This window comes from Platichthys flesus, chromosome 2 (genome assembly GCF_949316205.1).
Source record: "Platichthys flesus chromosome 2, fPlaFle2.1, whole genome shotgun sequence".
Lineage (NCBI taxonomy): Eukaryota > Metazoa > Chordata > Actinopteri > Pleuronectiformes > Pleuronectidae > Platichthys > Platichthys flesus.
The window spans coordinates 2,961,879-2,987,846 of NC_084946.1; the positions used below are offsets into that span (position 1 = coordinate 2,961,879).

The following is a 25,968-nucleotide window of genomic DNA, read 5'->3' on the forward strand; positions in this document are numbered from 1 at the left end:
TTCAAACAAAGTAACGCACAAAACAAAACGAATGCTCAGCACGACCCCCGGTGCTGGCCAAGCCCAGCTGCTCAGCCTGTGTCTGCTGCAGGTCGGGATCCCGGGAGGAGCCAGAGCTTTCAAGGAGTCCCGTGCACCTGCGTACCAGGTGCACCCAGTTACGGCTTGTTACCTCCAATCAGCGGCACTGCACACGGTGACCAGGGACACAAACAGAGGGTTAGACACCTGTCATGGAATAGTACAGGCCAGCAGGCCGTCACATGCTGTCACTCAAGATTTGCCCATGAATAAAAAAAAACACAGCAGAATTTGAATGGTAAACATACCATTTGTGTGCAGATCACAGATTTTTCATTTCTAAATTAGAGTTTAAAGAAAGCCTGACTGCAGACTTAAATGCCCAGAATCGAGGAGAGCAATAAAAATGTCCTCATGTCTTGAGTAAAGAATGAATCTAATTTAGACTTTTTTATTATTTCTTTCATGTGTATGCTAATGGCGGACAAAGACAGAGTGCAGACAGTGTCTTTATCGTTGCTTTCAATATAAAACCATTTCAATATGTTCTATATTCTTAAGTATTCTACTTTAACCAGCCATTCAAGGATACAGCATAAGTGATTCTGGTGTGTGACAAACCAGTAGTTCAACCGTTTGCAGTAATACACAACTGTACATAATACAATGTACTGTACTACACTGGATGCAGACCAGAAAAATATCACTCCAGGGAAGGTTAATATTTAGTGATAAATGTTCTGTTAATCCTGGATTGACTGAAAAAGCCCAGCAACATACAGTACATCCATATTTATTCTGTACAATATATTACTAAATACTTACATTCTTAAGGATGACTATAAATGTTTGTATGACTATAAATGAGTGAAACAGTGAGGGAGTGATCAGCTACATTTATTTATAATTAAGCTTTATATATGCATTCTACATACATTCATGAAAGGAAGATGAATATTTGGCAGGAGATGATGTTCAGTCCGTAATAACATCAAGTTAAAAATTCCTTTTGCTGTTATTATTCTTTGACGACAGCTGCTCACAGTACACACAGTTCAGATATCCCATATCCAGCATTGGTGATTACAGATGATGCACATGTAATACACAATAAATGCCTGAGTATGTCAGTAAATAAAATAATATTATAATAATTAAATGATTAAGTTGCTATATGAGACAATAACTGATTCATCATCAAGACATGTAATACTTCATAATCTTATATAGTTCTTGGTCAATGATATGTCAGTAAAATCTTGTTTTTATTGGTAACTCTTCTGTTTCACACACAGCCTCAAATTCCCACACATCAGGAGTGATGAAACACAACCTTAGAAACAGGAATAAATGATGTTGAGCCTGTTTCAAGCGTGGCCCAGATATGGATAATACTGAGTCCCTGGAGGATGCTGTGGTCTCCCTGATGTGAGGTTATAAGAGGGGATTCCAATAAAAGGGAGCCTTCCAGGAAATACATTATTAATATCCCATCTCCCCACCTCGGTTATTTTTAGCCAAATGATATACAGTGTGGTCCAAAAGTCTGAGACTGCTTTACTGGATATTTGTCAATCAATCAATCAATATAATTCAATTTGTATAGTCCATAAAAACAAATCACAATTGTCTCATAGGGTTTAATACGTTGCACATACAGACAGTAGTCTTTTAAAAACGGTATGGAAGTGTTTTCACTGGATATATTTTAGAGAGCGAGTGTTTGGTTATTATAAATTAATCAAATCTTCTTCCACAGGTCTGAGCTACTTCTAATGCTACAAAAGAACATGCTCCGTACTAGCTGCTGCCATCCAACAAGTCAATCTAATGATGCAGATACAAATACGGTATACAGATACGGTTTGTAGCTTAAAATAGAACATAACATATATACGTATGTACACATACATAACATAATTAATTAATACAATAATAATAACATGAATGTTCTTAGTGTCTCAGACCTGATGATCAAACTTAAAAATGTATGTTGCTCTGAGACCATTTCACTTCCCTGTTCTGTTCTCTGCTGGTAAATACAACCAGATATACTAAACAGTATGCATGACCATAACGTTAAAAATCAAAAATAGGCAAAAGCTATATGTGAAACATCTGTAATTCAGGTTATTAATACATATTGAACTGAATCTACTGAGTCAATGTTTTAGATAAGATAAGATACATTTATTGATCCCAAACACATGCACAATCACACGACATGCAGATTAGGAAAATTTGTCCTCTGCTTTTGTCCCATCTGGTGAACATCACCCGGGGAGCAGATGTTGGGGGAGTAAGGTGACTTGCTCAGGGGCACTTAGAAAGTGGGGGTAGGGAGAGTGCTCTTTGGACTTTGGAACAGATCCAGGTGTTGTCCTGGCAGGTATGTTGTATTGTCATCGCAAGGAGTCGAACCAGCGACCTTCCAGTCCGATGTCCGTAACTGTTTTGCTTTTACAATAAGGTGAATATAAAAATCTCGTCTCTTCAGAGAAATTATCAAATCTGCCTGTGGACGGTAAGCGTGTGACTGGAGGGCAGTACATGTGAGTTATAGTATTTGGAGAAAAGATTACAGTCATCAGACACAACATTGCAGCTTAAGGAAGCTGCTGCATAATCTAAACCTGTGGTGTTGTGAGCTAGTTAAAGACCCACCTGAGAATTGAACAAATACAAGCTATTCTAAAAGAGAATAAACCTAAGGTCGAGAGTGCCAATTCCCCCAGCACAGGTGTTGCAATCATGGGTTATTGTTGAAAAATGTTATTAAGGCTGTTGTCCATTTTATTTCTCGACCCTAAAGGAACGGGTCAGATCATAACAGAGTGAGCGGTGATGTGTAATCAAGCTTTACATGTGCAATACTTAAATTATGAATAAAAAAAGGCCTCATCCACAAGCCATTTGGATATGTAAATCATATCATGACCAGCTTCACATTTTGATTCACACTTTGTTAAATCAATCCCTTTGCATCGCCCCCCCTCCCTTTAAATCACTGATATATCATCTTAGAGGTACCAATATCTAAAATGAAATCCAAGAAAGGTGTATAATATGGGCCCTTAAAAGTCCTGCAACCTGCCAACCTGCTGTTTGTGTTATGGATAGACTTACAATGTTAACTAAAACATAGCGAGGAACACCGCAACGTGGCAAATTAAGTAATTTGATTTGATGACGTTTGTCGTCTCAGAATATTTAAAATGTCATTAAAGCCAATGAGTGTCGTTTCCCCTTATGCCCTAAAGGTCGCACTAAATAAAATGTTAGCGCCACTCATAAAAAGTTTAGAAATTTAGAATATAGTAATTGAACTGATCTAAACTTCCCACAGTACCCAGAAACTAAAAAGTACTGTTTTTTGAATGATGATTTGCAGAGCCAACATCCAGAGAGCCTGAAATTTTGCATAGAAGTGATGTGATTCCGCTAATCACCCCCATGGGGACGATATGATTCAGCTTAAATTACCTTACTGCATATTTTGCAGGGAATAATGCTCTTATTGCGTATACATTTCTCAGCATTAATCCAAGAAGAAGAGGACACCCAAGTTTTTAATAAACCAGAATCTCCAAAGTGGTATATGGGATGATACCGCTGAATCCCTCAGGACAGATTCTGATTACGAGCAGTGCTTGGATGTCGATCCACAAAACCCCCCAGTAGTTTTACATTGTCTGATTGGAATCCCACTGTGTGGCATGCACAGTGAAATACAAAGCTATGAAAGAATGGAGTGATATTAAGAAATATGAGGGTGACGAAACACAAACTGTATTCATTGTTCACTCTCATTTCTGATAAAAAGCCCAGCTCCCCTGCCGCCTGCCATGTAAATGAAGGTCATTCGATTTTTTTTGCAGCTCTGTTTGCACCTCCGCACTCAAATCTAATTTTGTCATTGCTCATAGGCTTATCCTACTGTGTGGTAATTTCATTTGATCCCACCCATACTCAGCACATAGGGCTCAATGGGATGTTGTTCGAGAAGGAGACTTGGAAGGTGAGCGTGGGGGGTGGGAGAGATTTCAGCTGAAGTCGAGGAGCTGAGAGATTGTGGACTAGTGGTGATTCGTTGGATTGAGCTAAAGGACAGAAGATAGAGATTCAGTATAACGAAAGTGTGTGTAGGGAGTTATGGAGTGACTCTTTTTAACGGCAGAGAGCACTGCTTTTGGCACTTTTAGGCAGGCTGCAGTGCCACAGTTGGTGGTATATTTAGATAGTAACTCTCTTACATTCCCTCTCGATTCCATTACTCTGCAGCTTTTACGCTCCTCTTCAAGGCCCTATAACCCAACACTGATGCTATAACAAATATACCCAGAAACCAGCAAGAAATTAAAGTGAGTACTGTAGTTATACTCGTTTTCCAAAATAACTCTTCCATGCCTTTTAGATCAGTATAGTAACCATAATGATGTTTTTATTTCACAGAGCTCACCATGCATGTTTCCACATTAGCCTGAACGTACAAACCAAACCCTGGCTATAGAGAAGACCCTCTGTCTAATCTAATGTCACTGAAGGCCATTCAAATTCTTAGAGGAGAAGGGTGAGGCTGAGGGGGCTCAGCTGATTGAAAAACGTTCCTACACACTCAACCTTCTTTTTAATAATTGTTAGGAAGAGTTAAGAAAGTGTTTTCTTTTAGGTTGTGCTTTCTGCTCGTCCTCTACGGATATCTATTCCATTGTGTTACCCATGTAAGGAGATAAAAGTGTTTATTCAAATTGTTGTTTTTTTTCATTTGCAGGTACAATGTGGATACCAGGAGCTCCAACCTTTCAAAACACGTAAGCAGTCTTTTCAATGAACCAGCATGGAGACCTGAAACAGACAGGAATCCATACAAATAACTTACTGTATTTAAATAATATGACATGTCGTTGCAGGTATGACAGAAAACACTGAAAACAAATGCGTTTGGTTTAAGTAAATTCGTCCAAGTGCCTCCTGCTGTAGTCTCTCGTGGTCATGATGCCATAAGCCGCCATTATACAATTGTTTTACCTCCTTGTCCTGCTATGATAAGTCAAAAAGCCTATTATTTTTTTCCCTCATGGCTGGATAAGGATGTGTGTGTTTGACATCAACACTGAAATGGGGAGGATTGTGGGGTTGTGGGGCTATTACCCAAAACACTGAAAGCTCAACACAATGAGCACCAACCATTCATCCAGTTACCTAACTTCAAATTACTTTCAAAGTACACCAGAATACAAATTATGTTTTAGGACTGAAGAGTCCTTTTATGCCCTCGAAAATCTTTGCGCCAACATTGATTAACTCAGCCTTTATAATATAGATTATATTATAAGGTACTACATGGTTTAAATTTAAAATCATTCATTTTTTGGCTTGCCTTAAAGATTTTTATTTTATATGAGCATCATTTCCCATTTTATTGTCATTTCCTGTCTGCTTCCAGAAAACTGCAAATGTGTTAATAAAAGCAGGATATTACATGGGGAGACAAAAACAAGCCCATATTGTAAAGTAATATTTTGATAATGTTTAATTCATTTCTTTTGCTGCCTTTTGTTGAGGTTGAGTTGGCTTACTCTTGATTTAATCTAATAGTAATTATAATGTTAACAAAAATAATGATATGTATGAAATTAAAATTAAAATCAACAGGATTTGGGATTTAATTTATTTTCATTCTATAAAATAGTAAGAATACTTACTTTTATCACATCATTGAAAAAGTAATATTTCATAATGATGTATTTTACCTCAGCTCAGAACGCCTCACTGTGCTGAGCAGCAAAGACAGTGATTCCATCTCCATTTTAATTGTGGAAAGTTGCTCAGCCTTTATTATTTATTATCTTATTAAATGGAAAGAATAATTAATGTGTTCCTTTAATATCAGCTTGAAGTTTTTTGATTGTGTCTTTCCAGTGTTTCCTCTAACATGTGTCTGCATTTCTTTCCTGCCTCCCTGTCTGGATGAGCAGAAGGTAGGCTGACATCAGTTGCAAACCACTATTCACATTCGCCTCGTTTACTGACGGACATTTTCCAGTTTTGGTTAAGGTGTTAGTGCCATGTTACACAAACCGCTGGGTGACCTTTAAAGGGGACATATAATGCCCATTTTACCACAGTTGATATGGTTCCTTGGGGTCTTAATGAAATGTCTGTAACATATTTTGGTCAAAATACCACCAGGATCATTTAAAACAGCACATTTTTACCCTGTCTAAAACAGGCCTCCTCATCTAGCGGCCCGGTTAGCTCGCGAGCTAACGCTAGCGGGGGAGCCGTGCTCCCTTAGCCGGGGGGAGCATGAACTAACTGGGCCGGTGGAGCCCGGCTAGTGTTAGCTCGCTTGTCCAAGGCCATGGAGCGAGACTCCCTACATGGGGGCTTTTCATAACTACCCGAGAACCACATTACTGCAACCTCATGTCACGGATGCATATTATGGGACAATGGTCACTGATCCCCAAGTCTAAAACCCCATTTGCAACAAATTTTTCCGGTTTGTTGCAAAAAATGTGATCAGTTAAAGTTGATTTAGAAAAGGCTTTCAGATTAGGATGAGTGGGCACAGAAATTAGCTGGGTAAAATTCAGGTCAGAGGACAGCTCCTTAAGAGCTTCGGAGGCATCAGTTGACCAATCTAAATAAAAATCACCCAACACAACCACCAGGTTCTGAGTCAGAAAGAGGAAAAAGAAGTTCTGTCACCTTATTTAGGGCCATAGTCGGGGCACTAGGGGGTCTGTAAACTCCAATGACAATAATGGAATTTTTGTAACCAAGGTCAATTTTTAGGGAAAGGAATTCAAAGCATTCTGGGATGGATACAGCGTTTAAAATAATAGCAGCATAAGTGCTTTAAACATATACAGCTAAACCACCACCCCTGCTGGCCCTATCAGACCTGTAAATATTATATCCCTGGATATGCACTGTTTGGTTGTCTATATCTTTATGTAGCCATGTCTCCGATATGACCAATATGTCAGGGTTTGCTTGGTTTACTAAAATATGAATATAGTTTGTGATGGCTAAACAGACTTCTTACGTTTAAGTGTAGCAAACCCACCCCTTTCCTGTTTCTAAATTCTTGGGGCTCATTTAAAAAGGTAGTGATATTTTGATTGACTGTACATGTATTGAGGGGCGGAGAAATGTCTTGTATCTGCAACAAGTCCCTGAGAGTTTGTGTTCTGAGACGTCGCGACAGGCGTGTTTTCCTTCACAAGATCACCGTTGAACTGTCATGTTGATCAGGAAAAGTGTTTATCATGACAGGAATGTCGGAGGCTGTGGAAGAATGACTGTTTAAAGTGGTAGAGGAAGAGCAGGGGGTGACAGGTGATGTAGATAGTCATGCCAGGCTCATGTTGTAGGTCGGAGGGGAGGGGGGGCACACGCTGCCCTGCAGGTTCCCATAGTACGCCCCGGTGGAGTGGTTGTTAGCATAGCCGTCGGTGGTGTGCATGGCCAGCGGGGCCAGCAAGGCTTTTAGGTCTTGCCCGGGGAAGGAGAAGGCACTGTTGATGCAGGACAGAGAGTCCTCTTGTATAGAAACCTACAATGAGTAAAAACGTTGGTGATTGTGGAGAGAAAAATACCTATATATACATATACAAATATATATATATATATATATATATATATATACAACAAAATGACAACACACATCAGACACTTACTCAATATTTGGATATTTTCAGGAGACCAGGGGCCGTATTCACAAATGATTTTAGGGCTAAAAGTAGGTCCTAACTGGCGAATTTAGGAGTAACTCCTAAAAATAATGGGCGTGTCACTCTTAAATGTAGGACTCCTAACTTTTTTCACTAAGAGCAATTCACAAAGTAATTTAGGCCTAAAAGTAGCACCTAAGTCAAGGAGAGCTTAAAAGTCCTCAAGAGGACTCCTAACTCACTAAGACCTATTCACAAAGAATCCTAAAATGGCTGCGAGACGAAATGCTTTGGAGACAATGGAAGACCGTGAGTTAATCAAGAGATATAGGCTAACTCGTGAGGGTATTCAACTTGTTGTGGACTTAGTGCGGGATGCAATAACATCCCCGACTAACAGGAATAATCCCATTAGTCCCGAAATAAAATGTTTAGTAACACTACGTTATTTAGCAACAGGGAAAATGCAACTTTGCAATGCCGACAATTTAGCAATATCACAACCATCAGTCAGCCGTGCCATAAACCAAACTATCAACGCGCTAGCTAGACCACATATCATCCAACAGTTTATCCGGTTTCCTTTGGACATTCAACAATTACACAGGATCAAAGCCAACTTCATGGCGATTGCAGGTATGCCCGGTGTGGTACATATAAATAATTGCTCCATCAAAAGATGAGGACGTGTTCGTCAATAGGAAGAAAGTGCATTCCATCAACACGCAGGTTGTTTTTGATGCAAATTTCAACATACTGGATGTTGTTGCAAAGTGGCCTGGAGCTACCCATGATTCGCGCATTTTAATGGAGAGCGGTCTGAGGCAGCTTTTTGAGAGGCACCATGTACCAGTTGGGTGTCACTTGCTGGGTGACAGTGGCTATCCCTGCAAGACGTGGCTTTTGACACCCTACCTCAATCCACAACCGGGAGCACAGCTAAAGTATAACATGTAAGTGATTACGCAGATTACGCTTAGTCCTATGCGTAAAACACATCGTATTGGCTCTTTGACGCCTTTTATTTGTTAAATCCATATTTATTATTGTTTACCGTTTTCCTCCATATATGTTAGAGCACACAAACATACACGACATGTTGTGGAGAGAGGAATTGGGCAGATGAAACGTCGGTTTCATGTACTCCACGGCGAAATACGCCTCACCCCAGAGAGGGCAAGCACAGTCATCACTGCATGTGCCATTCTACACAACCTCTGCAAGCGGAGGAACATTCCACAGCCAGACGATGATGACGATGAAGAGGACGATGACCCCGATGATGATGATGATGGCGCTCGACAACATGACAATGAATTTGGCCGTGTGGAACCGAGTGGACTGGCATTTAGGGATCACTTTGTGAATACACATTTTAGGTATTGTTGGCACATTTTAACAAATTGGCACAAATCAGTCAACACACATGTGTAGTTCATAACATTTATTTTTTCAATTTTTCAACTTTTCGATCTTAAGACTAATATTCTGTCTTCATTTTTATTAGCCACTCTTTCGCTTTGAGGACCTTTCTTTGCCTTTTTAAAACCCTCATTTCCATCCTCAATTTCTTCTCGTACAGTGAACTGGTACCAGCAGCAGGAGGGAGAGGAGAGCCAGTGGGTGCACCAAGAGGGAGAGTTGGAAGAGAAAGGGGTGGAAGAGGAAGAGCTGTGAGAGGAGGTGCAGCTGGGAGAGGAAGAGCTGTGAGAGGAGGTGCTGCCGGAAGAGGAAGAGCTGTGAGAGGAGGTGCTGCTGGAAGAGCAAGAGCTGGCAGAGGAAGGGCTAGGAGGGGGAGAAGAGGAAGAGCTGTGTGATGTGATGCTGCAGCTGGACTTTCATCTTCATTTCTCCTGTGGGGAATATATATATATTTAATTTGTAACACATTTTTGGGAAGTGGGTTGACCAGTTGCACGTTGTAATTCTTCTGTAAATATTAAACAGAAAGGTTTTTCATGAAGCCTTTTGAAATCATTGCATGCATACCCCTCAATCTCCTTTAGCAACTCGACTGCAGGATCAGCTGCACCCTGAAGGCCAGTAATGCTTGCGTCCGAGCCTAGGACGGCGTACACCACCGATGCGACCGGGGACAACGGCTTTGGTGCAGATCCTCCTCCAACAAATTCAATTTCAGTTTCATTCACGTTTCATATCACTGTAGCCTTTGTTAATTGTAAATTTAAGACATGCAAATGCATTTCCCAAATGAATGCAAGCAATGATAATAATGGACTTACCTGTAGCCGCAACAGCTCTTTTATAGTCGGCAATCTCAAACCTAAACTGTGATTGCAGGTCATACCAACGTCTTTCGCAATCGTCGGTAGAGCGACAAACAGCAGGGAAGGAAGCATTTATGTTTACGCATATTTCTTCCCATGCCTCCCGCTTCTTCTTACTGGTCACTCCAGCCCCGAATCTACCCTTTATTACCCCCCTCCGCTCCAGCACAAACTGGGGAAGTAGTAACAATTGGTCCTGGGACCAATTGGCCTTTCGCTTGCGTTTCACGTTTTCAACATCCATCATGATAGGGGGACTTGAACGGCGGTATGGGCTGTTATTTAAAGTGTTTTAAGTGCTGAAAAATGCTCATTGGATAGTATTTTGCAGGGTGCTTTTAATTGCCTCCTTGATTGAAAGCAATTTACGTATTTTTATTGTTTGCTTTCTCTCTCTCTCTTGAACGTGCAGGCTACAACGTCATTATCGTGGTCTGCACAAACTTGTCATCATGCGTGTATTCTGCTAACTGCACTGTCCATAACTACTTCATAGGAATTCATTTCTAGCCTAGTCTATTTCATTGTTTTTCGGTAATTTAGTGGGCTCGTCTGAACAACCAATCACCGCACTGACCGCTTCTAAACTCGTGCACGAGAATCAACGTCATCCATAGCAACGGCGCGTCACTCTTAGTTCACTCTTAGTGATTTATCCTTAGTAAGAGTAGGTCTCAAAGGCTTTGTGAATAACTTTTAAGAAAAAACTCCTACGTAAAATGTTTTAGCGCGAGTTAGGAGCACTCCTAGCGCTAAGATAAAATGCTTTGTGAATACGGCCCCAGATGTTTAGAGATCAGATTACTTGGGCTCATTATTACTGCATGCGTGCCATGACTTCCTGTCCGATTTTCTTGAAAACATGATCAGCTATAAACACGATTTATTCTTGAAATGCATCTCTAAGCAAAAACGGCAGTAGGCCTATGGCATTTTAAGCTCTAGTGTCACAATTTAGAATATGGGATTAACAAATGTGTCTCAATGATCGTTTAAATAAATAACTGTTAAAAACTCTGGCTGCATCTGGCTGCAGATTCATGGAGCAGCATGTTGCGATGCTCTGGCATGATTCAGAAACTTCCTTGCCATGCCCATTTGTTGAACTCTTGTCATAATACTATCCGGCGATTGGCTCAGCTGGCTCAGAGCAGTGATACCAGGCTGATAGTGTTGTGGATGGAGTGAAGGGCGTTTTACTGTATTTTCCATCTCACTCAGCCTGTTTGCACCTTGTGCTTCTGTACCTAAGTGAACCAGAATAGCAGGTGCACACACTAGAAGACGACTTTGCTCTTGTTGTTGCACTTGTGAGATTATATTGGGTCCATGAAACATGTGAAGAGACAAAAGCATCATATGGAAGTGGAACAATGAAAAGACTAATTGAAAGAAGGTTTTCCTCACTGTTCTCTATTGTTTGCAGTTTGAGTGGCGCTCCTTGTATATGTCATGTTGTTGCACCCTCTTCTTCTGCAGTGGTTTAATGGCACCCACATGAGCAACATAACTATATCCATTAGAAATGTGCCTTTATTCACATGTTCTACTGCTCCTAATCTGGTACTTTAGTTAAATGTAAGTAGGCATGTGAGTCTGTAAAGGGAGTGTGTAAGTAAGTGAGAGTGAATGCAGGACAAAAAGTGATTAAGATACGTGACGGAAATCTGTAAATACACCATATTTGTCTTTGTGTATTTAAATGAGAAGTCTCAGTCTTCATTTGCATTCTGATTTTATAGATGTAACTGTCTTGATGTGGCTCTGGTCACACTTGTCATACTAAATTATGCACAACCAACATGGGGGATTTTGTGACATCTGTAATGGAAAAATCAACTAAGTATGGTTTAAACCTATGTTATAGTTGAAAAGAAAGTGTTATGATCTGTATCTAGATACATATATAACCTGTCTAAATACCTGGACTGTTTTATGGTCTGTGTGTATGACCTGAAAACTGTCAGACCCTTCTTTATCGTTTATTTACTCTCGAAAGAACTGAATGTATTTCTGTTTATCTCCAAAAGAAACATATGTAAATCAGTTTTCTGTGTTTAGATTCCTCTCCATCCCTGCGCCTACAGAACCATTCTGAACTGGTTCTGAGAGATAGCCTTAGTCCTCCTATATAAGATCCTTGCATTTGACTGTCCTGCATCTTCACTCTGAGATCCTTGTGACTCACTGTGTTGATCCTATCTGCGGAAAGATCCTTATTAAGGACCATGTGAATAATAATAAAATATCACAATGAACTTACCAGTCATAGTAATTATGTACTGTTAATGTTGTAATGTAGGAGTGGATAGTAGAGATGTGGAAATGCATATGTGCCACTCATCTGTATTGTGTATTAATCACTAACTCTTCTCTTCTGTGAAGGACTTTCTGGGTCAGATGTTCTGTACGTTGGGGGAGATCATCGGCTCGACTGGAAGCAGGTCTGAAAGGACGCTCTCGTAAGTACAGCGTACTCCAGATATCAGATAGGCGCTCAGGGTTCTCTCTGAGGCCTGTGTGGAAATGTGATCTCAAAACAATGCAGGAACAACAGGTGCATGTTTGCTGTTTGTGTTAACATTCCTGATGATTGCGTGGTCTTACATTAATATGGTTGAATCTCTGGATGTGAAACATGAAGTGAAAAGTCTGGGTCTACAGTCGAATGATTGTTGGCAATAGTTGAAATGAATACACAACGGCTTCATTGATGTGTCATTACATCTTGTTATCACAAAATGTTCTCTTGACATCTTCGTCTGTGTTGCATGATGGTGCGTGAAACTGTTTTTTCAGTCAGATATTTGGAAAGAGTGATCTTGAAAAATTATCTTGAGGTCATTGTATGTTTGAAAGTAGCCATGCTGTAAAAACTAACCCTCACAGCAGTGTTTTTTAATTGTAAAGCTGTATACATGCCATGTTTCCCATGTTTACAGCACATGTCAGCAATGTTATCACACTCACCTCTCAGAGGTGCACATCCCTGCTTCTGTATCTCCACTACTTCTACTCTCTACAGCACGCAGCCATTTGTCAGTGATAAGAATGAAAATAATAATAATAATATTGATGGTTGAGGTCTTGTCACCCCTCAGCAGCTAACAGGACCTTATCAGAAGATCTGAAGCTACAGGCTGGTGACGTTCTATTTAGGACATGGTTATGCAGTGCCTTAACGTTCGGAGCTACATTTTAAAATCAGTTCTAAACATCACATCCATGCCAGTGGAGCGAAGCTAAAATAGGGAAGATAATGTTAAGTTTAAGTGAAGGTTTGGACCCCTAAGCAGAAACGGACGAGTTGTTGGTGGGTAAATGAACAGAGTTTATTTGCAGGTTAGGTATATGTAGGCTTGAGTGGTAGGGTGCTGGCTGGCTTGAGGATCCTGGCAGAGAAGAGGATCCTCAAGGTTGAAGGAAAGCACAAAGGTTAGAGTACATCCAAAAGACACGAAGGTTGAGAGTTCTGCAACGCCACTGCTACCATAGTAGACAGAATAATCTGGCGTCGAAGTGATGAGACAACCAGGCTTATATGGAGGGGATGATTAGTTGGATTAGAAGTAGGTGTGCCTCTTCCTGCTGCAGCCATGAGCCAGCCACGCCCCCCTGCCACACACAACACACTGGGAGAAAACAGAAGGGAAAGGGGAGACACAGTAAAAACAACACATCACCACAGATAAGACAATGCTTTTGTGATTTAGTTAAAAGTCTGGCTGATGCAGTTTGAACACCCTAAAGCTGAGAAAGGGACAACTGTTATTTATTCAGGTAGACTGCGGATAATCCAGTTTGATCGGAAATTCTGTAATGTATCGTAACCTATAGTTTCTTCTCTTTAGGATGCTGAATAATACAGAAGGTGGTGTAGTCATGCTTCTCCCACCTGTAAATCAGGATTTCATGTGCAGATGTTAGTGTTGTCAATCACATTGATGTTGAGAGAAATTGTGACACACCTGTCTCTTCAGTATCTCTTGATTTCCTCAGGCTGTTTCGTTAGCTTGTGCATGGCTGCCTGTCAGTCTGTTAGTGATTAATGTGAAATGCTCAATTGGGAGTCAATGGGGACATTATTATGGACACTGATGACGCTGCTTGCTGAAGGTAATGGAGTATACCTTGACCTGGACCTCATCACTTCTTCTCACAATCAGGAGGTCAGGAGGCTTTCGCCTACAGGAGTGCAGCCCCCAGCTCCTGTAGATGTCATTAAGGTGTCCTTGAGCAAGGGCTTTTACCCTTCATGGGAGCTCCTCATTGGCCACCAGTGAAAAGCTGTGGTTGCACTGGGAAGTTCCTAAGTTTAAGTATAGCCTTCTTCCATCCCACAATATGAAACATTAAAAATGACCTACTGCCATTTAAGGAATTGCATTTTACGGAACTACAGTGAAACAGTAGGAACACAGGAAATATTATCCAAAGCTGATGAAATTCTGTGTGTCACCGACCTTTGAACAATCTCGAGTGGTGTGTTTGCCTGACGGAGACAGCATGAAACACGATGAAGACACTATTTTTCAAAGCCTCTGGTTTATGTGTTTGGAGAGCCTGGAGGGCTTCAACGTTTTCTGTCTATAATTAGACAGCCAAAGTGATGGGCTGAGCTGCTACATGTGCATTTTGTTGTGTTTGTGTATTTGAAGGGGGATGATGTAGCATTTAAGATATTATCTCATCGAAGAAAAACAGAAAAGGAACAGAGATACTTTCTTGTCAGGTGTTTTTGTTTCATTTATTTGGTTGTAAATGAAGACCAAATTTGAATTAAATCCTTTGCGCACTGGACAAGTTCAGGTTATTAAAATAATTGACTGCTGAAAATCATGAAAAACATGGACAGCTAAAGAAAAGTCATCAAGCATTTCATTATCAACCGCCTATAAATCATCTGTCGGGTCTGAGACTTTTCTATGGAGATGCTACTCCTGCATTATCATTTATCTTTGTTGAAGCCTGCAGGAGCATTTCCTGAATCAGACAGCTTGTCAGTGAGAGGCGTGGGAGGTGTTAGAATGAAACGAAGAGTGTCTCATTACACAGGACTCCAACCTGCATGGAAGTCACACTCGCTGGGTAAACAGCTAGATATACATCGTGAAAGTACAGAGATCACATCATACCCAGAGTACATCTGATGGACAGACACATGCACGAGTTGGATTAGTTGAATTTTGGTTTAAAAAAGTGACATTATGTCACAGTACAATACTAAACTTAAAGGTAACACTGTCACATGATGGGTGAGAACTTCTCAGCCACTTGCCAACATTTAAATAATACCATCACCATCGGAGCTGTATGATATGAGTTTGAGTTTACAAATCAAGATAAATGTAAAGCCTTTGTTACCGGGACTACTACTTCTTTTAAACATCTCAACATTAGAAGAGAGAGAATATTTTTTATCTCAAATTTATTAGATACAGACAGCTATCTTAAACAAGGTTAGCAATTGTTGCCATTTGAGAAGAAGGAACATTGATGACACTAGTTGATTAAATGCACTTTAAGGAGTCTTTGGAATAAAACAAAGAATAATACCAGGATCACACGTGAAGATTTTTCAACATTTAAAATAGACAATGTGTGAGATCAGGTGATCGATTTTGATTGTGAATGATTGTAGTGTCACAAGTATTCGTCATGACTCTCTCAATAAGGATAAAGTCCTGATATTAAGTTCTGAGTCAGGTCGCAGGTAAAAACTAACAAGTCCCAAGATGGTCTAACTTCTAAACCCCTGTTTCTTGTCTTAAATGAGGCAGTATGTGTCTTCCATCCATGCCACATGTAAAGCTATTTAACATTAAAAAAATAAGCACACAAAGATGAATTTATCAATAGTTTGTTGATTGCAAAATTGTAACGTGTACATATTGAAGCTTAATATTAGCTTAAAACTTAATTTGTAAACCAGTCTGACAGACCACGGTGATGAAACTGGCATTAATCATGGATGCATTAGTATAAATGATTACAAATTGCTGAACATTAATTTGTATGCACACACGCTTTTGATGATGGGTTATAGTGTCACATCAATATCTACTCACTGTCTAAGGGTTTTCTGTACAGGTGGTAGGGTAATCCCGGTAAACCAGGTGATTCTGGTAAATTTAAATAAAGAGGTTTGGTCTAACGTCCCTGTGATCTATTTTATATTAAATTAAACCAGGATTTTTCCTTAACCCTAACCAAGCCGGTCCTGACATGACCACAACTCAATTTGCTTCAGTCGCTAGAAAGCTACAGGTAATTTAGCAGCAAACACAGTATTTGTGAACATTTTACTTTTGTTACTTGTCAGTTGCACCATGTAAATTAACAACATATAGTATCATTACTGTGTTAATCAAACATTTAACCCTGTTGCATTTGTGTTTCCCACTTGTGATTGGTGTCGTAGTTTCATTACAAAGAACATGTAATTTTTTGGAGAGAGAGTTGAGGTCTTACAGTTAAAACACTGGTAAATATGACATTCTGATGAACATAGGAAGAGGATACCCTTGGTAGAACCCTATATGAGTTTACGTTCAAAGCACACACGCATATAAACACACACACATACGCAGAGAAAGAAATAAAATAAAAAATATTGATCCTCTTTGGATGACAGGCAGGTTTCCAAGGAAACTGAACGCATGAAGGGTACTTCATACATCAAAGATGTGGCGAGGTGAACTGTTTTCCTACAAGCTGCACTATTCTACTGTGCTTAAAATGGCATCAGAGCCATGGTGAGGATCTATTTTCAGATGCTGGGTGGGGAGAGGAAAGGAGCCCTGTGGCATTTAGCACGTGGAGGACAGGATTAGAATGGAAACCCACCTTGAGCATCAAGTCACGACGCACCCTCTTATTTAGTCGGCTTTAGTGCTTGTGGACTGAAATTTTATTTAAAGTAGCAATAATCCACCTTCCGACCTCAGCTATATCACCTCCTGTGCTGTGGTAAAGTGCCCCCACAATGGCTTCTGTGACACTTGACACATGATCAAGAGTCATTGTGAATGGCATCATGAAATCGAAAGATATTTAGTTTTCCATATAGCAAAAGCGCCTATTAAATTGTGTTTGTGTGGTTTTTGGTGGGCAACAAAGAAAGGGGACTATCAACTAAGAATGGCTGGATTATAAATTCTAACCTGCTTGATTTAGAATATGGCTTCTTACATATTCGACCATTAATGGCAATAACTCATTGCAATAATTGTCATTGCTTCTGCTTTTTCTCTATATAAATATTTGAAACATCTTTCCATTATGGTAAATACGTTTTTTTCTAATCAATGCTGTAAATATTTAAATTTGTTGATGTGTTTAAATGCACTTCTGTATGTCCTGAGAGAGGGATCCCCAACATATGGCTCAGTATATATACAAACAAAATTAGATTGAATTTGATTGATTTCAGTTAGTTAAACCAATAACTTCTCACAGTATTGTACATGGTAGGTCAGACAGAGAATCCATACTGAGCGGTGTGTCAGGTGATAGGCACACTTGATCGACCCTGTGCTTAATGATGTACATCACGTTCTGTTGGCTGTCCCACTCATAAAATATTTCAAGGCCATATGTAGATGGATGCTTGATATGTCAATGCCCATCCAGCGGGCCACTGATCCACAAACTGGCTAGAGATCAGCTCTTTGATGAGTCCCTATCACTGCTGACTGTTAACAGAGCATCCCACTGATCGGTCACTTCACGCCATGCCACCACTGCTTTTGTGTTTAGCAATAGCTCTGTTCATCTGACATGAGGCTGATGATTCCCAGCTCTCTGAAGGTTTGTCATTACAGAATGAGAGCAGCTTTCAAGCGTGTAGCTTGTCTTTGATGAGTTTCAGCAGAGCAGGACGTCTGTGTTTTTGTTTTGATCTGAACTGATGTCTGCATCCCTGTCTGTCTGAGTTGCATTTATTTTGATCTGTTGCCATGGAAAGGAGTTTTCTGAGTTTTGAAGCTCTGGATGGCGAGGCTGTAAATGCTGATAAGCCCTCTGACGGATCTGCACTCTGTGAAGGAGCAACATCATGGATGAATTAAACCCTTGGGGACAGGTTCAGCGTGGTGTTGAACCTTGACACGTCTCCTGAACATCTGCTTCAAGGTTTCACATGTCTCCATCACAATTTCTAGCTTTTTTTCCTGCTGCTCCAAAAGTTTAAATTCCTTCGCTTATCATAAGAATATCTCCACAGGCAGGGCCGGATTACCTGCAAGGAGAACTCGGGTGTGAAGCAAGCTGGGGGCCCCTTTTAAACCACACGGCACACACATTCCCCCAGCCTGTTTTGTCCAGAGACCACGCAGCAGCTTTTCTTCGTACACTGGAACACCACAGCCTGTAAATGTGAATGGTCTGAATTTATATTCCACTATTCTAGCCTTGATGACCACTTAAAGCTCAGTAAACAGTACAGTTTGGCTATTTCACCATTCACACGGTGCATACATGTGCAGCCCTTTATCTATCACACATCATTCATACACTGCCGGCACATCCGTCAGAGCCAATTTGGGTTATATCTTGCCCAAAAACACTTCATCATGCGGAATGGGAAAAATAATATATAACGATTCAAATAAACCTCTATGCCTCTAAATAAAACTATACTACAGCAATAATAACATTCACTTGCTCTTCTTTTGCATAAACAACAAGGATAAGACATTGTTTGATCTATCTGAGGATGATCTACCGTAACAGTAATTTCGCATTCAACATACAGCCTTCAAATCAGAAATTATAACGACCATGAGAAATCATCCCTCTGAAGCGAAGAAGCAGAATCTAATGACATCCCCCTTTGAAGTGAGTGATTACACTCTGACGATTACCCAGTTTAGAGCCATGAGGAAACGCATCTTATCAGTCAAATCTATGGTAATTATTATCTAGTTGAAAAAGGCTACATCATTAAAACGTAAAAAAAATGACAAAGATATAAATGATAATACATTTTTATAATACCAATTAGGAAACATAATTTCAATCAGCAAAAGAGAGAAAAGTCAGCACATTTGGTTTGAAGGAGCAACATGTTGGCATCTGAGGCTTGAACAAGCTGAACGAGCTGAGTTTGGCTCACTCTTCAATTAATGCAAGTCATGTTTTTTTGTGTCTGGGTATGGAGAACTTTTAACGAGCCAAACAGCTTCAGGTGCATTACCACAACCTTCTGCACTGGAGCTCGGCCAACGCTGATTTGCATGTAAGACACATGCAGTGTATGTGGCTTAAATGTGAAGCTGTATTGAATCTAATCTGAATTTTCTACCGGTGCACATGACACTTGGAATGACAAGAGCAAACTGAGTCTTGCCTGTATCAGTGTTTTCGAAGGTAAAGGGTAAAAAGAACTCAGAAACGACATTAAGGAGCGGGGTAATGTGAGACATCGGGTAATGTGAGACACCCCCTGTATCTAGGCAACGGTACACATTTGTGCTCATGTGACCATAATGTTGTCAAGCTCCTCCAATTCCCCTCTTACGAAGGAGAAGTTGGTGCTGGTGCTGTGGTAATTATGTTTTTTTCACAAAAATGTGTAAAAGTAAACTTTCTTGCTTTGAACTTAATCAACTGTTGTGTCAAAACAAATTGATTCAGGTAGAAAAACGTATATCATACATGTTGTTGAACTTCCAACAAATAAAACCATGTGATTGATACTAGCTGAAGATTAGCCTGAATTGCTAAGAGATGTTGTGTTTTCTAAAATGTTGGCTGAGGGGTAAAGTGAGACAAATGCTGTGGGGTAAAGTGAGACATTAAGCACAAGTTAAGTTTAGTCTTAAACATATTTTAGTGTAATATTACATTACATATGTTTTATTTTTTAATAACATAAACATTGTAGAAAAGCCATCCTGCCAAGAAACTATACACCAGGAAGACAACCTGGGGCCAAACACCCCTCGCAGAGATGGAGAGTGCAGCCGCTGAGGTCATGCAAGGAAAGAAGTCCTTCAGAAAAGCTGGAAGGGATAGAAATATGGACAAGACAACCCTCACAAGATTCATAAAAAAAAGAGAAAAGGAAGGTAAAATCAGTAGCCTAGGGTGCAGTAGCTGAGGTAAAGAGAATTTTCACAGATGAGATGGAGGAGGAGCGTGCCAAACACTTGAAACAACTTGCTGACCAGTTCCATGGCCTTGCTCCAGTTAAGTGCTGTGAACTGGCATTTGAATACGCAGAGAAAAACAATATCCCTGTCCCTGCCAATTGGACAGAGAAACAATGTGTAGGTAAGCTAGGGTGTAAAAGAGATCATATGAGTCATAATAATCATAAATGTGCTTAATTGACCAATCCCCATGATTCTGTCACAAGTCCGATATTAGTTTTGGAATGTGTGGTCTTCAATCTAGCTGTCAGGATTTTGATTTTAACTATTACAACATGTGTTGTTATGGTAGTTTTAAAGTGGAAAAAGTAAGTGGATCACTTTATCCCCTTGATTTCTCTGGTCTGAATTAACGGGAAATGTGTAAATTTTATCACAAAAAATCTTGAGGGGAGCAAATGTAAAAAATGTCTCACATAACCCCACTCTCCCCTAAGGATCCACACCTTGACAAATCACATTGCAGATTCCAGGTAAATGTTACCCATATTTGCATAAAGTAATGTTCAACCACTCCCTTTTGATAACTTGCTACTCTCCTATATATCCTAGATAACCATTACCTACAATGCCTTGTGCAGCAATCACTGACATCAGATTGAGAATACATCAGATTTGCATCTTAGTGCCTTCTTCCTTACGGTTGGTGAAGGCATTCCTCCTCAACCCCATAGAGGTCCTGAGACTCAACGTTTTAATAAATCAGAGCCCATCCACAGGTCACTCTGCTTATTTCATACATCCATATTTAAATCTTCCCCAGAGGACAGAGTCACATTCCCGAACTGAATTAAATCCAAGCAAACATCAATTTACAGCAGGAACAAGCTGTCACAGCTTTTTATTGAGATGTATGAGCTGGAGGGTCTGTAATGTCAGAAATAAATGATAAAATATGGAGTTGTTTAATTCCTTATCGGCTGAATAAATGTATCCTTTCATGTCATTTACTCAGTCGATAAAAGTTAAATGACGCACCACTGGACTGAAACCAATCACAAAGTTATTTCACTGACTACCTGTGACAGACACTGTGACAGTATCCCGACACAAAATGTCTGGGATGGTCTTTGTCGGCAGGTATTTTCATTTGCTGCTTTGTCCTTGTTCTTTCCCCTTGCAGCCTCACACATGTGCAGAGCAGCAACCTGGCAGCTCACTGCTCTTATATCCCTGTAATTACATTTCACATAGCATGAGGCTCTTAGCTCTGAGAAAATTAAGATTCAGATGAAAAATGTTGTGGTGGGTTCCCCCAGTCCGCTCAAGTGTTTTCTACATCTCATCATTGACCGCTAGTTTTAACCCTCGTAATTAAACCACACCCTCTCCCTGCAATTTAAAGATCTTGGATATATCATTATCAGTCTAACCTTAATTTCCATGCTTTCTGTTCTCCACAGCTCTGTAACAAATCTTCAGTAGATGTGGTAATGCGTAATGCAATATAGCACAAATGTACTAGTGACACTCAACTCTGGTGTGCGGTTTTGGGACTCGTTTTACTTTTTAATGATGTACTTGCACATGAATAATGAAACACAGGAAGCAAGAGAAAGAAAAGTGAATTAAAAAACTTTGGAGGTGAGAGAAGGACAACCTTAAAAGAAAAGATTACAAGTGTTGTATTGTAGGAGAAACTTACAGACCCTCAGCCTCACCTCCCTCCACTCATGACAGCTGAACAACAACTCACACAACCCTGGACAATATTTCTGTAGCAGAACAAACACTGACTTTATTATGAGAACAGTGTGACGCTTACTCATTTGAATAAAAATGAGAGGCTGCCATGGCAGCAAGGCTACATTCACTTGACACCGATACACACTGATCCCTGTCCCGACAAGTGCTTTATCGCTGTATCAGAAATAAACCCTCCATCCATACCAAAACACAATTTCACGTCGGTGCTGTAGCTTTATAAAAGACAGAATTTAAATGCCCACAGATTCCCGGGTTATGTCTACTCATTGTTAACACATTGCTCACACAAGACTATACACAACTGATCAGGCGGCCAAACTCTTTTAATTTGAGGCCTCTGCACTTGCAGTTATCCATAACCTAACTTAACACAAATATTTGGATGACTAATGCATGCTGCTTACACACAGATGATCAGTGTTTGAACCAATAAAGCAGGGGTCTTAAACGTTTTTCAGACCAAGGATTCCCAAACTGGTGGAGAGATGGAGCAGGGACCCCATACAATATATATTGTATAAAATTGTGTTTTATAATAAACTGGGCCTAGTGCCATATATAAACATAGCTACCCTGTTATTGTGCATTCAATACTAAGCTATACAAATATAACAGGGGTTCATGTATTCATGTTTTTAATTTAAACATGTGCTAGATACAGGGTGGCCATGCCACTGCCATTTATAAACATACATCTTGCATACAACACTGAGCTATTTAAGTAATTCACAGATTCATGTTTTTGTTTTAAACATGGTTGATTTGGTTGAAGACCTCTGCAATAAAGGATTAGATAATTGCGGCAGCAGCTCAGTGGATCTTGTATACGAACATATATGTAGAAAACACAATACATCTGTATAGTTTGTCTTTTTAATGAGTCTGATGTTAACAGCTAACTTCAGTCTAACCTCCGGTGGCAGCTACACCGTGCTCACCTTGTTCTCTGTAGTTACCCTTTGATCTTGAAAAGGAACTGACTGGATGAGATCCATTATCTTGTTAGTTGTTATTTGAATAAGATTCAAACTGTGGACTGGAGCTGTGAAGCTTTTCATGAATAATAAACACAATCGAAATGAAAAAAGACATACAACATATCTACACTCCCATCAATGTAAACTGAAAGGTAATTTATTATATGAAATTTCACTTCATGAAAGCACAGAATGACAGTTATACATAAATACATGGAGATGTGTATCTCACATGTGAAAAGAGGACCTGTGATCCATGCCCATTTTGGCAAGTAGATCACACTGTGTGTCAGTAGACAGTTGAGAGGCTGATGGCCTAAAAGGAAACTAATCCTGGCTGTGATTTGCCAGAGGGATAGGTGTATGAATTTCATCTCATCCTCTGATATTTCTACATCTGATGAATAATTGTTATCCGGGGACAAATTTAGCTTGTGATATAGTGCAAGCTATAGTGCTATATTTCACAAATAGCCCACATACCTAAAGATATAAAATACCCATTTTTGATATGCTGTATATCTAAGTGAATCGCTGCAGTATGAGAGCAGAACAAAATGTGCTAATGCATATTGGTACGAGTAGCCAAGTAGCACTATCCCTGGTACTGAAAGGGATATTGAATTTTGGCATGTTAAATTGCATTTAACCTTTTATTTTGTTCTGTGCAATCAGAGTCCCCACTTATCCGTTTGACTAACGAGAACAGTGACAAAATGAAGCGAGCAGCTTGAAGTCTGTTTCCAGTTCTCTCTATGGCATTGTTTTTTGTTCCTGAGATATTAGTAATCTTTCAGTTTTTTCTTAAATTTTGGCTCTGTCGTGAGAAACATCCTCAACACACCCAGCCGCTGAAAATGGATCCTGCAGAGAATCTCTTGCTGTGTCCCCACATGGGTTCATCCAGATTTTATCCAGAGTTTTTACTAGGGTACTGACTGGAGAAACTCTGGAGAATGTCCTCCGGAGAATGCCTCTCACATCTGCGTTCTCACCGACAGCCCCTCCAGAAAAATGGAGATTACCTTGAGTTCACTGTGTATGTATGGGAGCAGTTTAAAAGTGAGTGCCATTCATCAGATTATTCCTTCTTCTCTCTGTGAGCAAACTTTAGGCACATCTGATGCATAAACAATGAACATAATTTCCACAGTGGGGTATTTGAACTTTGTCCAAATGGATAATTAGCTAGAGATGCCAAAGCACGCCACCCACCTTCTCCCTGTCACCCCCTCGCTGTGAGGAGACACTGGCAAAGAAAATTGATCCATTTCTATGGCTCCTTTCTGGCAGAAGGGGAGTACCTTGAAGGGTTCTTAAAAGTTTTTGTCAGTTTTTGTGAGTCTTACCAGCTGAAGCTATTAATAGGGCCGTTTAGCCTGCAGGTAATTGTCATTTCTCATTTATGCTCACTATATCACTGACTGGGTGTCACTTAAACTGAATATACCTTATTTTTATTGCTGTATCCTCGTGGCTTATATTTGTTGTATTTTTTTTAAAGAAAATGGAACATTTCATCAAGGTTAAACTTTTCAATGATCAAGAACATATGGTATAATCAGTACTGATGGAGAAAAAAGTAAAGGTTAAACAAAGTCTAAACCAAAGTTACCATTTCTTCCTTACAGTTCTTATCAGGGTCAAGGAGGAGCTTTGTAGTGGGCCAAGTAGATGATCGCTCAGATAATCTTTTACCAGCTGTTTTTTTTTTTTTAAGTTTATTTGATTTGTTGGGTTTGGCTTGTAGGGTGTGTTGTTTAGTCGGTGCTGTAACACAGCGCATCCAGCACAAAGGGATATGCACAATTCCTTTGTAGTGTCAAACCAATGCAGTTGTCATTTTTCTGTAGAGTGGCCACATTTTTAGTCAAAGATGCAGTATTTCACTTGTATTTTAAGAGCACATTATAAAAATGTCACCATTCGGTGCTCGGGCCCTAAATAAGCACATTCATAGGCAGGCACACAATCAATGTGCATTCTGCTTGTTACACACAAAGATGGTCTGTGTGCAATTTCACTGTTATCCACCCAAGCTGATCCATAAACCTCTGCAGAAGAGCATTCTCTCTTGTTACCTGACATTTCTGCCATTATAATATCAATCCACCAAGGTGCACGGTGCATATGGTTTTTTGAAGGGAGATGGCACGCCAATGATTAAGCACCATGATTTTACACCATACCCCTTATGTACTGACCTTTTTTCCACACCTCTCTTGCATTTGTTCCATTAGCTTAGATCGTTAAAATAGAGATCTGAGCCTGTAGTGTCTGTGTGTGTGTTTGCCACTGAAGAGAGATGGGTCATCAGAGAAGAACAAACTAGCGAGAGCAAAGTTTTCTCTAATGAAGGCAAGACAATCCTGACTTTGTTTCAAGACAATTTGCTGAAAGATCAAAGGCAGTTGGCAGATGTAGTAATGCTTCTCCCACAGGCTCCCTCTCTTCTCTTTCTCTCTTTCTTACATCAGAAATAGATCATCAAGTGAAAGCCTTTGAATAGATTTTTTTTTCTCTGCTATCACAGACGTGGTTCCTGCCATGATCTCTTCTCTCTGGTCTTAAATCCAATAAATTCCTGACTGAGGGTTGATGTAGAAGTCAGAACATAATTTCCTGTCCACAACCCTAACCCTATTTGTGACTGAGACCATGTGCAGCCTAGAAAAAGCTTGTGATTCCAGACAGGTGGTCATTAAAAAGGAGCTGTTTACAGTTTGATGTGAGGAGAATGATACCATCAGTCCAGGTCCTTATTCTGACTTGTGATATGTTTTACAGGGCTTGCAGTATGAATCTGCTGTGGGGAAAGAAAAACATCGCAACACACTCATCAAGTGTGGGTTTCATAAATTCATGTTGCGTTCAGGTTTGTTCCTGTCATCCAGTTTACTAAAAACTAGTGCTGTCAAACGATGAAAATATTTAATCCAATTAATCGCATTAATATCATAGTTAACTCAAAATTAATCGCGATTAATCACAAATTTGTATCTATTCTTAATGTCCCTTCATTCATTTTTTCTCCATAATTTTTGGGGAGTTTTAATGCTCTATCAACATGGAAAGTGGATTGGCGTGCTTTGTACAAATGTTTTATTTTATTGAAAAACAACATTGCCAAACAGGGCGG

At 39.9% G+C, this 25,968-nt stretch overlaps 1 protein-coding gene across 2 annotated transcripts in view; it reads left to right on the forward strand.

Annotated features, from left to right (window-relative positions):
- The window catches only part of LOC133959432 (copine-9-like), a 193,495-nt gene that overhangs the window by 89,500 nt on the left and 78,027 nt on the right, over positions 1-25,968 (forward strand). For both annotated transcript variants that reach the window (XM_062394596.1, XM_062394595.1), the window contains exons 5-7: positions 4,793-4,832; positions 6,000-6,002; positions 12,377-12,453. In XM_062394596.1, the coding sequence (XP_062250580.1) occupies positions 4,793-4,832; positions 6,000-6,002; positions 12,377-12,453 (120 nt within the window). The remainder of the gene's footprint in view (positions 1-4,792; positions 4,833-5,999; positions 6,003-12,376; positions 12,454-25,968) is intronic.